This window comes from Brassica napus, chromosome C4 (assembly GCF_020379485.1).
Source record: "Brassica napus cultivar Da-Ae chromosome C4, Da-Ae, whole genome shotgun sequence".
In the NCBI taxonomy this organism is placed as follows: Eukaryota; Viridiplantae; Streptophyta; class Magnoliopsida; order Brassicales; family Brassicaceae; genus Brassica; species Brassica napus.
Genome location: NC_063447.1, coordinates 4,021,908 through 4,035,944, shown reverse-complemented (window position 1 = coordinate 4,035,944; position 14,037 = coordinate 4,021,908). Strand labels below are relative to the sequence as shown.

The window sequence follows — 14,037 nt, the reverse complement described above, 5'->3', positions numbered from 1 at the left end:
CAACAAATATCATGGCTTGGCTTTAGAGGACCCATTCGATCACTTGGACAGGTTCGACAGCTACTGTGGGTTGTCAAAAACCAATGGTGTGTCAGAGGATGCCTTAAAGCTGAAGTTATTCCCTTTCTCTTTGGGGGATAAGGCACGCCAGTGGGAGAAGTCTCTACCCAGTGACTCTATCACTACTTGGGATGAGTGCAAGAGAGCATTCTTGGAGAAATTCTTCTCATCCTCAAGAACTGCTAAGCTGAGAAATGAGATCTCCAGTTTCCAACAGAAGAACTTGGAAGGCTTCAGTGAAGCCTGGGAGAGATTCAAGGGCTACCAAGCTCAATGCCCACACCATGGTTTCTCTAAGGAGAGCTTGCTGAGCACATTCTACCGTGGTGCTCTTCCTAAGTACAGGGCCAGACTGGATACAGCTAGCAATGGGTTCTTCTTGGGGAGAACTGAGGAAGATGCAGAGGAGCTGGTTGACAACATGGTAAAGAGTGATGCAGTCTACAATGGAGACCACGACAGAAACAGCCGAACAGATGATAAGCAGACGAGGAAGGAGTTGAAAGCCCTACAGGATAAGATAGACATCCTCCTTGCTGATAAAGCCACACAAGAGCAGCTGTACTTTGTTGGTAACCCAAGTCAAGAGACACCACCTGTTGTCCATGAGGTTGAGGGTTTGGAAGGTCAGGAAGAGCTGTGTTTCATCAACAACAATGGTAGCTGGTACAAAAAAGAGCCCAACTTTCAGTACAACAACTACCAACAGAAATCCTACCCCAACAACCAACATAGTGGTTATCCGCCTCGAAACAACCAGCAAGACAGCTATCAACCTCATCAAAACCCTTCATCTGGTTCCTCTGCTCCTCAAGAGAGCAGCACTGACACCCTGCTGAAATAAATCTTGGAGTCTCAGACTAGAAGTGAGAAGCATGTTGGTTATGAGTTGAAGAACCTTCATTCCAAGATTGATGGGAGCTACAATGAGCTCAACAACAAGTTCTCACATCTTGCTTCTACAGTCAAGAATTTAGAGAATCAGTTTGCTTCCATGAACACTCACCAGACTCGCCAGCAAGGATCCCTACCTGGAAAATCTGACCAAAACCCCAAGGAGGCCAAAGCTATCACCCTCAGGAGTGGTAAGCAGTTACCTCCTACAACCCTCACCAAGGATGCTGAGAAAGTAGGTGAGGAGGTGGCCATCAACTTAGATGATGAAGTGGTGATTGTTGATGAGAAAATCAATGATGAAATCTTGGAGAAGATTGTGGAAGCCAAGGGTAAAGGAAAGGTTGGGGAAGAGAAGAAAACAGTAAAAGATGGTGAAGTTCTTGCTCCAGCAAGTGAGAATTCTTTTGTTCCTCCTCCCTATGAACCCAAACTACCATTCCCTGGTAGATTCAAGAGGCAGCTGCTAGAGAAGTACAAGGCTTTGTTTGACAAGCAAATGAGTGAAGCTCAGGTTGCAATGCCCATCATCGATGCTTTCATGTTGATTCCTCAATACAACAAGTTCCTGAAAGATGTTGTAGCTGCAAAGAAAAAGGAAATGGAAAGCATGATGATTCTTACCCATGAGTGCAGTGCCATCATCCAAAGGCTTGATGTTCCAGAGAAGTTAGAGGATCCAGGATGCTTCACACTACCTTGTGCTCTTGGACCTATGATATTTGAGAAATGTCTCTGCGATTTGGGAGCTAGTGTCAGCGTGATGCATTTGTCTGTTGCAAAGAAGCTTGGATTCACTCAGTACAAGAAGTGTAAACTCTCTCTGGTGTTAGCTGATCGTTCAGTGAAGTACCCTGTGGGCATCTTAGAGGACCTACCTGTGAAGATTGGAAAATATGAGATACCTACAGATTTTGTGGTGCTTGAGATGGGTGAGGAGGCTCATTCTTGGAAGGTCATTCTTAGCTACATCAGGAGCAATTGTTAAGGTGAAAGAGGGCACGATTGATCTCCATTTGGGTAAAGGGCATGTTCTACACTTTGACATCAAGGAGAAAATGAAGAAACCAACTGTGTTCGGACAAGCCTTCTACATTGAAGAGATGGACACTCTTACTGATGAGCACCTTGAAGAGTTACCACCTGAGGACGACGAGGAGGGGGCATCTCCCTCTACTCATTCTCCATAGAAGGTAACCCACTACTTTCCCTTGTATATACCATTTCATTTTTGCATATTAGCTTTCTCTTTTGGGTATCTCTCTCTACTTGACAACACAGAGACTGTGTCATTTAAGTTTGGGGGAGGTACCAAGTATTTGATCATGTTTGCTTTGATGTTGTTTCATTGAGTCATGCATTGCATACCTATTTGCATATATAAAAAAAAAAATTCATTTAGTTTGAATCATTTGCATTTCTAGGAGAGTCTAGAGCATATAGGTTGCATTCACTTGTATTGGGAGCAATGATTTTAAACGCCTTGTAAAGAACACTACGTTGCACCTGAGTAGCTTTTGCACTTCTCAAAAAGACTTGTATGTTTCGAGCCTTGAAAAATCTTCCTGAAACTTGTTGATTGCTGAAACTCAGTCTTTGAAGCCAACTACAACCCTATTTGAACTGAATGAACTTAATGCTTCTTGCTCATGGTCCCTTGTGTACTGAGTCATGGCTATACACACTTGAGTTGTCACATCCTTTATGCCAATCTTATTTTGACAAACTCTAGTGGTAGACCACTCCCAAAACCCTTCCCTCCTTTTAAGCTTTCATTGTTTGATGAGTGAGGTCTTCTCCAGAAAGTCTTACATGTGCATAATGTTGAGAGTATCGGGAACGACAATGCTTGATCTTCATTCTTGCTAGATTGGGCATTCTATTGTCTAGCTATAGGTGGGGGGTGAGTGTTGTGATTATGATTTGGGAGCAATGAAAAAGGAAAAGAAATGACTCTTTGTGTTTAAGTGAATTGTCTTATTGGGATAGGTAGAAAAACCTCTAGCTCAAGTTATGAAAAGTCTTGGCCCCCATCTAAAAAAAAAAAAAAAAACAAAATTAAAAAAAAAAAAAAAAAAAAAAAAAAGGGCTAGCAAAGTTGTTAGGAGCTAAGAAATGTTTTGAGGTTGTGAAAAATCCCTTGTAGATTTCAAAGAGAAAGAGTTGATGTTCTTAGGATCTTTTGGTGAGAGGTGTGAGTTGGTTTTGACATTGGGAAATGATTGTGTGATTTGTATGTTTGGGAAAAGGGTAGAACAATGGAGATTGAGCATTGTATGCATGAGTTGGTCCATTTCTTAGATATATTATGTGCAATGTCAAGGCTACTTGTTTCGAGAGTAAACCACCTTAAAGATCATATGTTTTGAACCTCTTGAATCATTTGAATAAAAGCCTTCCCTTACTCAACCAAATGATTTGGACCAATTGACCGTTTGCAAGAATTCACTTGATGCTATGCTTAATGAACTTGAGAGTTGGCTGATTTGCATGTGTGAATGCACGATGATGAGTGTAGGGATGAAAAGAGTTCAGATAGGCCTAGAGAAGCTAGAGTATAATAAGAGAGGGTGTACTAATGCTGAATTTAAATGTTGATTTGAGTGCTTTGTGTGTTTCTTTTGGCTATGAGCTCCCACCTTCAAACCTCTCTCCCTATGAGTTCTAGAAAGTTCACTTGAGGACAAGTAAAAGAATAAGTTTGGGGGAGTTGATATCTTGCATATTCACATTGTTTTATCCATTTATTCATGTGCATTTTCATCATATAGATTAGGATTAAGCCATATCTAGGTTGCATTTTGCATACATATGTCTCTATCAGGTATTGGAGTACCACATGGAGTTCCTGGAGACACTTGGGTGAATTTGGAGCTCAAAGGAGGTGATTAGAGTGATCTTTGGACGAGCACTGCCTGGAGCGACCAGCCCAGAGCGACTATCTCAAGTCACTCCAGCCAGAGCGACCTACCGGAGCGACGCCATGAACTCGCTCGCCCTATACGCTTCGGAGCGACCTCCTAGAGCGACAAGGCGAAGTCGCTCCAGCTCCTAGAGCGACCAGTTCAGAGCGACGCGCCGAGGTCACTCGCATCTCACACCCCTCTCGGAGCGACCTCCCAAAGCGACACCCCGAGGTCGCTCGCGTCTCTATGGCGAGACGACACGAAGCGAAGCCCGGAGCGACCTCTCAGAGCGACCCACTGAGGTCGCTCCCGAAGGCCAGGGCGACCTCTCGGAGCGACATGCCGAGGTCGCTCCGCGTCTATTATTGGGTCGATTTTCTATTTTACTTAAGGGCCTTTTGGTCATTTCATGATGCACATTTTTATTTTCTAAACCTATGTTTTAATACTCTGTAAGCCACCAGGAGGCAGATGATTTTTGGATCTATTGAGAAATACACAAAAACTCTCTTGAGAAGTTCATCTCTTGGATTTTGATTGTTATGTTCTTGTGTTCTTGTTGATTTCTTATCTATTTCTCTACATGATTAATCTGAAATCCAATATGGGTTTAAGAGGAATCATGGAGATTAGTGAGTAATCACCTTTTGAATTCATGGGTTAGGGAGATTAAGGGTGATTAGGTTAGTTCTAGGATGTTTTAGTGTAGATCATTCTTGTTCCTTGCTAGTAGAGTATTCTTAATGCATCTTCTGAGTTGGCCACTCAAAAGTTGATCAATAGGCATTTCCCACCCGAAAGGTGTTTGATGAAATGCCTGAGACAACTTTCCTAGGCTTTTAGTATACTTTGCCAAAGACATTTGTTGTTAAAGATGCTAAGATAGCTAATAGACTTGTTAGTAATGATTGCTTTCATATTATTCAACCAAAGACATTTGATGTTTGAGATATGTTAGCAAATGAGCATTCATCTAGACATAGAGCTTGCTTAGAGTTGTGTCTAGGCTTAAGGTTGATAGTTTGATTGATCATTTGCCATCCTTAGTTCGATACTTGATCACCCAAGGTCTAATCCCTATGCCCATGAGTTCTCTTTTCCCTTAGTCAAGAAAGTATCATTCTGTTATTGTTTTCTAGTTTTAGTCATAGCTTAAAACCCATCTAAATCATTGGTTGCACTTAGATTAAGTGAGTACTTGCATTCTCAGTGCTTTGATATCCCTCAGAACTGGTTCGACAATCACTATACTACAACATTTGTCTTAAGAGCCTTGAAAACTCCTAACATCACTTTAGTGTAATCCCTTCATTGTGTTGATCAACCTCAATTCCCAGATAATAGGTTAGCTTACCCAAATCGCTCATCTCGAACCTTTCAGACATCCCTCTCTTAAACTCTTCGATCAGCTCAAGGCTTGTACCAGTCACAAGAAGGTCATTGACATACATCGCAACAAGTAATAGATGTTCCTTCTCTTGACGTCGATATACTGCTGGCTCTTTTGCGCACTTCACAAACTTCAGTTCTCCCAACACTTTGTTTAATTTTTTGTTCCATACTCTTGGAGCCTGACGCAGACCGTAGAGTGCCTTTTTAAGCATGTATACTTTGCCTTCCTGTCCTTTAACCTCAAAACCTCCTGGCTGGGAGATGTACACTTCTTCTTTTAGATCTCCGTGAAGGAACGCAGTCTTGACGTCCAAGTGATGAACTTGCCAACCTTTTGACGCTGCTAATGCAAGTAAGAACCGGACAGTTTCAATGCGTGCCACGGGTGCAAATACTTCATCAAAGTCAACACCATGCCTCTGTATGTAGCCTTTTGCTACTAGTCTTGCTTTGAATTTGTTAATGCTTCCGTCAGAGTTTCGTTTTATCTTAAAAATCCACTTGAGCCCTATTGCCTTTGCTCCAACCGGAAGCTCAGCTAAGTCCAAAGTATTGTTCTTGACTATTGACTTGATTTCATCTTCGCAAGCATCTCTCCATACTTTCTTTTCTTTAGCTTCTTCGAAGCTCCATGGTTCATCATTTATGCTCAACAATAACCGCTCTCCTTCTAGTTCTGCCAGTAGGATATAATCATCAAGGTAGCTAGGTAGCTTTCTCTCTCTTTGAGATCTCCTTAGTTCTGGTTCATCATGATCATCAACGTGATCCTCATCTTCTTCTTCTTGGTTTATCGCACCAGTAGCTTGGGTTTCTGTTGCTTCTTCTTCTTCGTTGACGACAGGGGTGTCGTCATTAACACCATGATTCCCGAACTGACTCACACCGATGCGAAACATTCCTGTTTCTTCTTTCTCATTACAACTCTTCCAGTCCCAGCTCTTGTTCTCATCAAATATCACATCTCTACTTACCACCATTCTTCTGGTTGTCGGATCAAGCAACCTATAGGCCTTAGACCTTGCTCGGTTCCGAGATGTACCAGCTGTCGTGACCTGTTGTCGAGTTTCTTGAGATGCTGTGAGTCTATCTTAGCATATCCGATACATCCAAAAACTCGTAAGTGCTCAATGTTTGGTTTCCTCCCTTTGAACAGCTCGTATGGTGTTGTCGACTTGATGACTCGGGTTGCATCTCTGTTTATGAGGTAGGTGGCATGTCTCACTGCTTCGCCCCAGAGGTAGATTGGTAGCTCCATATGCTTTAAGATACTTCTAGTCATGTTGAGAAGAGTTTGATTTCGTCTTTCTACTACCCCATTTTGTTGAGGGGTGTAGGGAGCTGTTAGATGTCTTGTAATTCCATTAGACTCGCAAAAAATTCTGAATTCGTTAGACACAAATTCACATCCTCTGTCTGTTCTAAGAGTTTTGATGACAGTCCCAAATTCCTTCTCAACTATAGCCTTGAATTTTCTGAATTTGTCGAATGCTTCTCCTTTTTCTCTCAAAAGTATTGTTCACATATATTTGGAATAGTCATCGATGAGAACAAAGATGTACCTTTTTGAGAGGCTGTGGATGGTGTAATGGGTCCGCAGAGGTCTCCATGTATAAGCTCAAGTGTTTTATCAGCTCAATATGACGTTGTCTTCGGAAACGTATGTCTTGCTTGTTTACCAAGTAGGCAATTAGGCGATGTCTCCTTATCAATCTCGATCTTAGGTAGTCCATACACGAATTCTTTGTTAGCCATCAGTCGCATTGCTTCTCTCCCTATATGACCTAACCGTGCATGCCATCTTGCGGACTCACTTGGAACTGAGAGCTGTAGGCATTCTTCGTTACTGTCCATAGTCACCTTATATAACCGATTCTTAGAACGTTTTGCTGTGACGATCAGTTTTCCATCCTTGTCTTGTAATGTAAGATAATCTTCTTTCATTCTGATGTCACAGCCGGACTCTGTGGCTTGTCCTAGAGTGATTATGTTGCTCTTTAAGTCTGGTATATAATAGACATCGGCAAGTATTTTCTTTCCTCCATCCTTGGTGAGGAACAATATTGGCCATTTTCCTTTGATGTCGATGCGAGAGTCATCTCCAAACCTTACTTTGCCAGTGATTGATTCATCGATGGACTTAAAATACCTTTGGTTGCCAGTCATATGATTGCTTGCCCTATTGTCTAGATACCATACTTTGTCATTGTCTGAACTTGTCTCAAAGTCCAGTGGGTTAACGTTCTTCTCGTTAAGGTAGACCACCTTGTGCATCATCAGTTCCTCTGCTTCATGTGTCGCATCGTCTTTCTCTTTTGTTTCTGTAGTTATCTGTAGCTTGAGTAAGCGATCAGGACATACAGACGCGAAGTGACCCATCTTGTCACACCGAAAACATTCGATTTTGGACATGTCGAAAGTATCTTGGTATCGGTTTTGATACCGATCATTGTACCGATCATTGAACCTTGCCCTTCCTCGTCCTCTGTTATTAAATCAACCACCATGTCCTCTACCTCTGTAGTTGTTGTTGTAATTTGAAGTAGGTTGTGATTCTGTATTCTCTGCGTACATGAGTTTGTTCTGTGTTTCATCTTCTTCCTCAGCAACTCTCTCTTCATAAGCTTTCAACCGGCCAATTATGTCCTCGAAGCTTGTGGTCTCAAGATCAAGGACCTGCTCTAACGATGCCACAATGTGTATGTATTTTCGTCGTGGCAGGCTAGATAGGAACTTTTTCACCAATTTTATTTCTTCAATATTTTCTCCCAGAGCAGCAGATTTTGATGAGATCTCCCATAACTTCCCCACAAAGTCATCAATTGCATCGCTGTCCTTCATCTTCATTCTCTCAAATTATGCCGTCAAGGTTTACAGTCTTGCCTCGCGAACACGATCTGCTCCCATGTGTCTTGATTTAATCGCATCCTATACTTTCTTGGCTGTATCCAACTCTCCTACTTGGAGAATAAGTGCCTCGGGTATAGATTGGAAGAGCAGAACAGTAGCCATGTCGTTCTTCTCTCCATTATCAGATTCATTCTCTATAACCTCCCAGAACTTATGTACCCTTAGCAGTACTTTAACTCGCATTGCCCACACCGTATAATTTGTCGAAGTTAGTATCAGACACTTTATGGAAGAGGATCCACCTCCTTCCTTAACTTTCGTAGTAACAATGTCGCCCATAGCTCCTGTGATCGTATCCTAGAAGCTCTGATACCACAATATAGTCTCACGATAGATTGCAAGAACACGTTAACAAGAATTTGCTTCTCTTATTAATCTCTTAGGAAAAATCACTCAAAACCCTAAGCTCACAATCTCAATATATCTCACAAGTGTTGCAACAATTCTGCAACATCTTTTATGTAAGAATAGATAACTCCTAAACTTATTAGTATATAACTCTTAAAGATAATCCTAAATCTTATAGAAAACCATAACAAGATAGGAATAAAATTGCTTGTTTCCCAAGCTATTTTAAGATTACTCCAACAAATTCATCTACATTTAAGATGTTTAATTCTATGTTTGGACACACAGATTATATTAGGTAATTTTATGAATAGTTTTCTTTTAAAAACTTTAATTAAATAAATGAAAAATGAAAAATCATCAACCAATCAAATTAGAAAGATTAATTGGAGAGTTTTTTTATGAACGACACATCAGCATAAATCACACTTTTCAAATAATACATACGAAGATTCTCTTACTACGGTAAATTGATTATACTTTCAAACTGAGAACTCGTCAATGCGATCCACCAACTCAACTCTCTTGTGGTTTCCGAGCCCACATTTTTTGTTTGACTTTATCAGAGGCTATCATAATTCACATGATAGATCTGTAATCCGCATATAAAATTATAAGCTATAACTATAAAAATTGATTTTCTTGATCAAGAAGTCAAGAGCTAAAACATAACTCCAAGACAATTGAAATGCCGCCGCACAAACATAATATAGTCTCGAATGAAGTTTCACCAAGTTCCACCAATGAAGTTTTATCAAGTTCTACCAATTGAACTTAATGTATGTTACCATTAAAATAAGATCATGGTACTTTGAATTGGTAAAAACTATGTATTACTCCCTCCGTTTCACAAAGATACACTTTTTAGTATTTTCACATATATTAAAAATCACATTAAACTACCATAATAAATGTATCGTTTGCCGACAAAAAAATAAATAAATAAATAAGTGTATCGTTTTTTGTAATTTTCAATAACTTTTAACAAATAGTTTTTCAATAAAGTCAATTAATTTTCTTGAAGTTTATAAATTTTTCATAGAAAACACAAAAAAATACATTTTTGTGAAACAAACTTTTTTTTCTAAAAAGTCTATCATTAAGGAACGAACGGAGTATTATATAATATGCATTTATATAGTATGCTAGATTAATGAAGTTGACGAATAATTCTAATGGAACTGGTTTACATAAACAAAGCAATTATAAATACATAATCATAAAGATTTCAGTATACACATGGGACCATGTACTTTAAAGAAGTGTATCTTCTCTTAAGTCCATAGAAACAGAGAAACACTCTGAAACAAAACATAAACAAACCCTAATCCACTCTGGTGAATCTGAAAACAATATATGTAAGAATGTGTATATAATATATGTTTTATACAATTAATGACTAATTTGGAATGACCTGCAATGCAAGTAAGTAGACAAGCTCCTCAAGGGCAATTAGGGTTTTGCCAGGACCACCATAGTAGAAATGACTTCCCCAAGAACCTCCATTGCCACTCTTCACATTGTAACAGTTCTCTTCATCAGTAAACACTTGAAGATTTTTAGGGTTTCTTTTTATTCGAGATCCATCAACTACTTGAACGTTCTTGAAGTAACTCGGTTTGCCCCACCCTTCCTCTGCGAACCAACCACTTCCCATTTGAGTGGTAGTGTGTTGTCCTGCATCGGGCTGCGAGTTAACCACTTCACTTCCCCATTTCAATCATCGATGCACTTTCTGATAAGTAAGAGAAGAGTGCCAGTATCCGATTATGTACTTCTCTCCAAATTGTAACCACCAATGTCCGTTTTTTGGGTTTTGGGAAAAAAAAAACCAAAGATGAAACAAACAAACTGAATAAAGAGAACATAACTAAAACTATGTACTCATTAGGCTACATATTAGAAGTAGGAAAGATGGTGATGAACTTTGGGTAGGTGACACTGGAGAAGGAAGATCAAGGTGGAATCAATCGGCACAGATGGTGATGAACTTTGAGCAGATGAAACGTTACCCATTTTGATATCCACAAATCCAAAAGAAAAATCGTTGAGAAAGAATGACTTTATAAGCTATGTTTTGTCGTGGTAAAGACAGGATTGAAGGGAAGTAAGGACAGAATCAATGTTGTTGGTCGAGTTAGATCAACCACATACACAAAAAAAAATCAAAGATTGGGTCTTATCTGAAGAGAAACAGCACATGTCAGATATTTACTGTGAGAGGAAATGTCATCGCAAATCACTGTTAGGTTGTGTAGCCTTTGATTCGATCATCATGGTTTAAAACATACTTGATCAAGGTTCGCACGTCTATTATATTATTTCTTGTTAATTATTCTTGAGATTTTTTGTTTTTTTTTAATTTATTTTTTATTTCTCGAGAGAGCTCTTTGTTGAGAATAGTGTAACATCATGACAAAATATTGTGTATACATATAAAAAAAAATTATATGTACATACGAATTTAAGTTTTTTGAAAATCATTTAAGTATTGTTTCACAAAGTATTAGTATAGCGTTGTATTTCGTCGGCTTAGTGATAATATTAATTAGTCATTTTAGTTATAAGGAAGAAAACAATGAGACCAAAAAGTATATAACTTAATTTTTTTTTATTTCTTCGGTCAAAAACGTATATAACTTTATTAAACGTGCATTTTATTTATAAAAAGAACGTGCATTTTATAACATTTTCTTGAATCTAAGTTAAAAAAAAAAACATTTTCTTGAATTTCATCTAAAACAGCTGTGTTTCTAGTTAACTTCCAATAAATGCGTCTTTATTCTGCTCGTATTCCAAAGCTGAACCAGATTGATATCAATTGATAGATGGGATCATCTCTCATGACGTGGAAGTTTTTCTTCTAAAACTTTTATGTTTATTATCATAAGCACACTCACATACACACACCAGCAAATTAACATAATCTTATTTAAATATATATATATGTGAAATCCACAAAAGCTTTCGAACACATATGTAAATCAAGGACACTTAACGTTACGACCTGGACCACCATAGAAGAAATGAATCCCCCAAGAAGTCCCAGCATTTCCTGTCTTCACATTGTAACAGTTGTGTTTATCAGCAAAGTAGTAAAGACTCTTTGGTTCTCTCAGAGTATTAGTTTCATCAACTATCTTAAGGTTCCTGACATAGCTTGCTTTCTTGTAACCTTCATCTGCAAAATGCCCACTTCCCATGTCCGTGCCCGTGTGTTTCCCACCAGTCTTTAAGTTAACGATTTCACCTCCCCATTCAACTCTCGTAGCTCCATTTCCTAGCGAAGTGAACAACTTGCCAGGCCAGTAACCTATGATGTCTTTGCCAACCCTTAGCCACCAGTTTCCTGTTTTCCGGTCCTAGTGATTGCAATTAACCATTTTAGCTTAGATAGAGAGGTAATTTGGTGAAAAAGATATATATCTTGCGACTCAAGAATCTCATGAAAAATAAAATAACTATGCTATTACCTTCCATATAAGTATAGAGATATCGTACTGAGTTCCACCGTAGCGTGACACGATGTTGTAAGCTCCACCTACTGAATATCGATTACTTGTCTGAACGAAACCCGAGCAGAGAAGGTTGTAGCACCCGGTTCTTCGATATCCATCACGCTATTTATGAAAAGATGATTTCACAATGATTAGAGTCTACTGTAGTTATAGATACGAATAATTTTGCAAAATAAAATATAACGAATGTCCTGATCTAAGAATTTAGAGAGAGAAATTATAGAAGATAACACACAATTTGAAGTCTTAATCTTCTTATAATAATTATTTTATTAAGTGATTTTTCGGTTCTATTCAGGAAGTAAACATTTTAAATTTATAAATGATTAACGTCTAATATATAAGGGATAAATAAGCATAAATAATTTGGAAAAGAGAACTTACCGTCCAGTAAACAAAGAATCTAGGTCTGTTATCATCATATAGTTCTGGATAAACCTATAAATTAAGGAGAAAAATATATAATAAGTTACGTTATTTGCATAAGAACAAAGAAAGGTCGTGGAGAAGGGAGCAAACCTGCCAACCAGCTTCAATGGTGTTAAGACCAGAGCCAGATCCGGACACAATCCAAGTCTGAGCCAGGCTAAACTCGTCAGGAACTTGGACATATGGTTTCCACAGATTTATAACAACTTCTGTCCCATAAAACTTTCCGTTCCTCGCACCCATTATCGCGTACTAAATCCAACTCCACAGAAATTAATGGATAGTGTAAGCTATAAGAAAGTAACAACGGAGACACATAGATGTGTGGACATGTAGACGTACCTGATGACCTTTTGTTGGATCAAAGGTTGTAGTCCGTGGGATGCTATGATGAGGCTTTCTCCCAAATCTCTTCATGGATTTAGGTCTTAAGAGATCTTCTTTCTTTGTTCTTCTGATGGGAACAGTGTTATCAGGACACTCTCCAGCCTTGTGCCAAACCTGATTTATAGTCTTTGTCTCTTCGTTGATGTACGTTGAATCACTTTCAGGGATGAAACTCGGTCTCATCTACGTGCATAAACTTTTTATTGCAAGTGATTCAAACATATTGTGTTTTAACAATATAAAGACTGAAAAGTGAAACCAAACCTGCATGGTATGGTGTTTAAGTAAAGGATGATCAAAAGCCGGCTGGTTGGTAATAGGAACACAATCTATTACATCTCCATCTTCACTCTGTAAGGAAAATTTTGATTAAAGCGAATAATAATTCATTGTTACGTAAGAAATTCACGAAATTTGTAGGGCAAATGATTTGGAAAATAAAAATAATTATTATTATGACAAAAATAGTAGATAAGGAGAAAATCTTGAAAATAGCATTAATTAAAGAGTAAAATGATAAAAATATTAATTTTTGTTAATGTTAGGAATTTTTCTGTGTGCTATTTCTGAAGCAAAAAATTGTGTTGATGCTATTTTAAAATATTTCTCTAATTTGTATAAGATACCTTAATGGATTTAACAGCAGGCTTGTTGAGTCGCTTCAAATGTCTACGTATTTTAACTTCCTGGTGATGGGAAAACGCATGTCCATCAACTCGAATAGTTATTGTCGCCGCTATCACCATCAGAGCCACCGTGAAACTAGCCATTCTCATCATGGTTATATATACAGTTCTTAGTGAAACTTTTAGCAAGAACTCATTGGCTTTTATAGGAGGAGATCGCGCTTATTTTTCATAACTATTATTCTTTTCTTGACAGGAGCTTCTAATATTTTTAAAAAAAATCAGACCTTGTCAACTCTAGCCAGATAATATATTTTTGTTGATAGTATCAACTATCAACTCGACCTATATTAATACCTCAATTTTTTCGTTCTATATTATTAGGTTACTGCCTCTTATGTTTTCAAAATCGTGCAATGATGTTTTTCTTATTCAACCTCACATGTTTTTACCAGACACATTGTTTCGTAAATCACTGGTTTTGACTTATGATCAGAGTTAAAATACCCCGTGGGCGTATTATACATTCATAGCTTTTGGTTAAGCCAAGTCACTTTTACGAATGTA

General features: G+C 38.4%; 2 protein-coding genes and 1 non-coding gene across 3 annotated transcripts; all 3 read right to left on the bottom strand.

Moving 5' to 3' along the window:
• Positions 1–244: 244 nt before the first annotated feature.
• Positions 245–351, bottom strand: LOC125586543. The gene has a single exon (XR_007323080.1). It is a non-coding gene; the product is annotated as a small nucleolar RNA R71 (small nucleolar RNA).
• Positions 352–6,887: 6,536 nt separating this feature from the next.
• On the bottom strand, positions 6,888–7,631 carry LOC106392546. The gene has a single exon (XM_013833355.1). The coding sequence runs from the start codon at positions 7,629–7,631 to the stop codon at positions 6,888–6,890; it is 744 nt and encodes a 247-aa protein (XP_013688809.1).
• A 2,064-nt stretch (positions 7,632–9,695) lies between these two features.
• BNAC04G03440D lies at positions 9,696–13,673 on the bottom strand. The gene is made up of 7 exons (XM_013835614.3): positions 13,471–13,673; positions 13,109–13,195; positions 12,800–13,027; positions 12,548–12,709; positions 12,413–12,466; positions 11,984–12,130; positions 9,696–11,872 (listed from the first exon to the last, which is right to left on the bottom strand). Exons 1-7 carry the CDS (start codon positions 13,621–13,623, stop codon positions 11,495–11,497), a joined length of 1,209 nt encoding a protein of 402 aa, XP_013691068.1. The 5' UTR covers positions 13,624–13,673; the 3' UTR covers positions 9,696–11,494.
• Positions 13,674–14,037: the final 364 nt, after the last annotated feature.

Bases quoted from the DNA above. Each gene is read 5' to 3' on its own strand.
- LOC106392546 (XM_013833355.1), bottom strand. From the start codon at position 7,631: ATGGGTCACTTCGCGTCTGTATGTCCTGATCGCTTACTCAAGCTACAG.
- BNAC04G03440D (XM_013835614.3), bottom strand. From the start codon at position 13,623: ATGATGAGAATGGCTAGTTTCACGGTGGCTCTGATGGTGATAGCGGCG. The intron at 13,196-13,470 runs GTATCTTATACA...TTTTCCTTACAG, and splicing joins CTGCTGTTAAATCCATTAAG to AGTGAAGATGGAGATGTAAT. The intron at 12,131-12,412 runs GTAAGTTCTCTT...TTTCATAAATAG, and splicing joins GATTCTTTGTTTACTGGACG to CGTGATGGATATCGAAGAAC.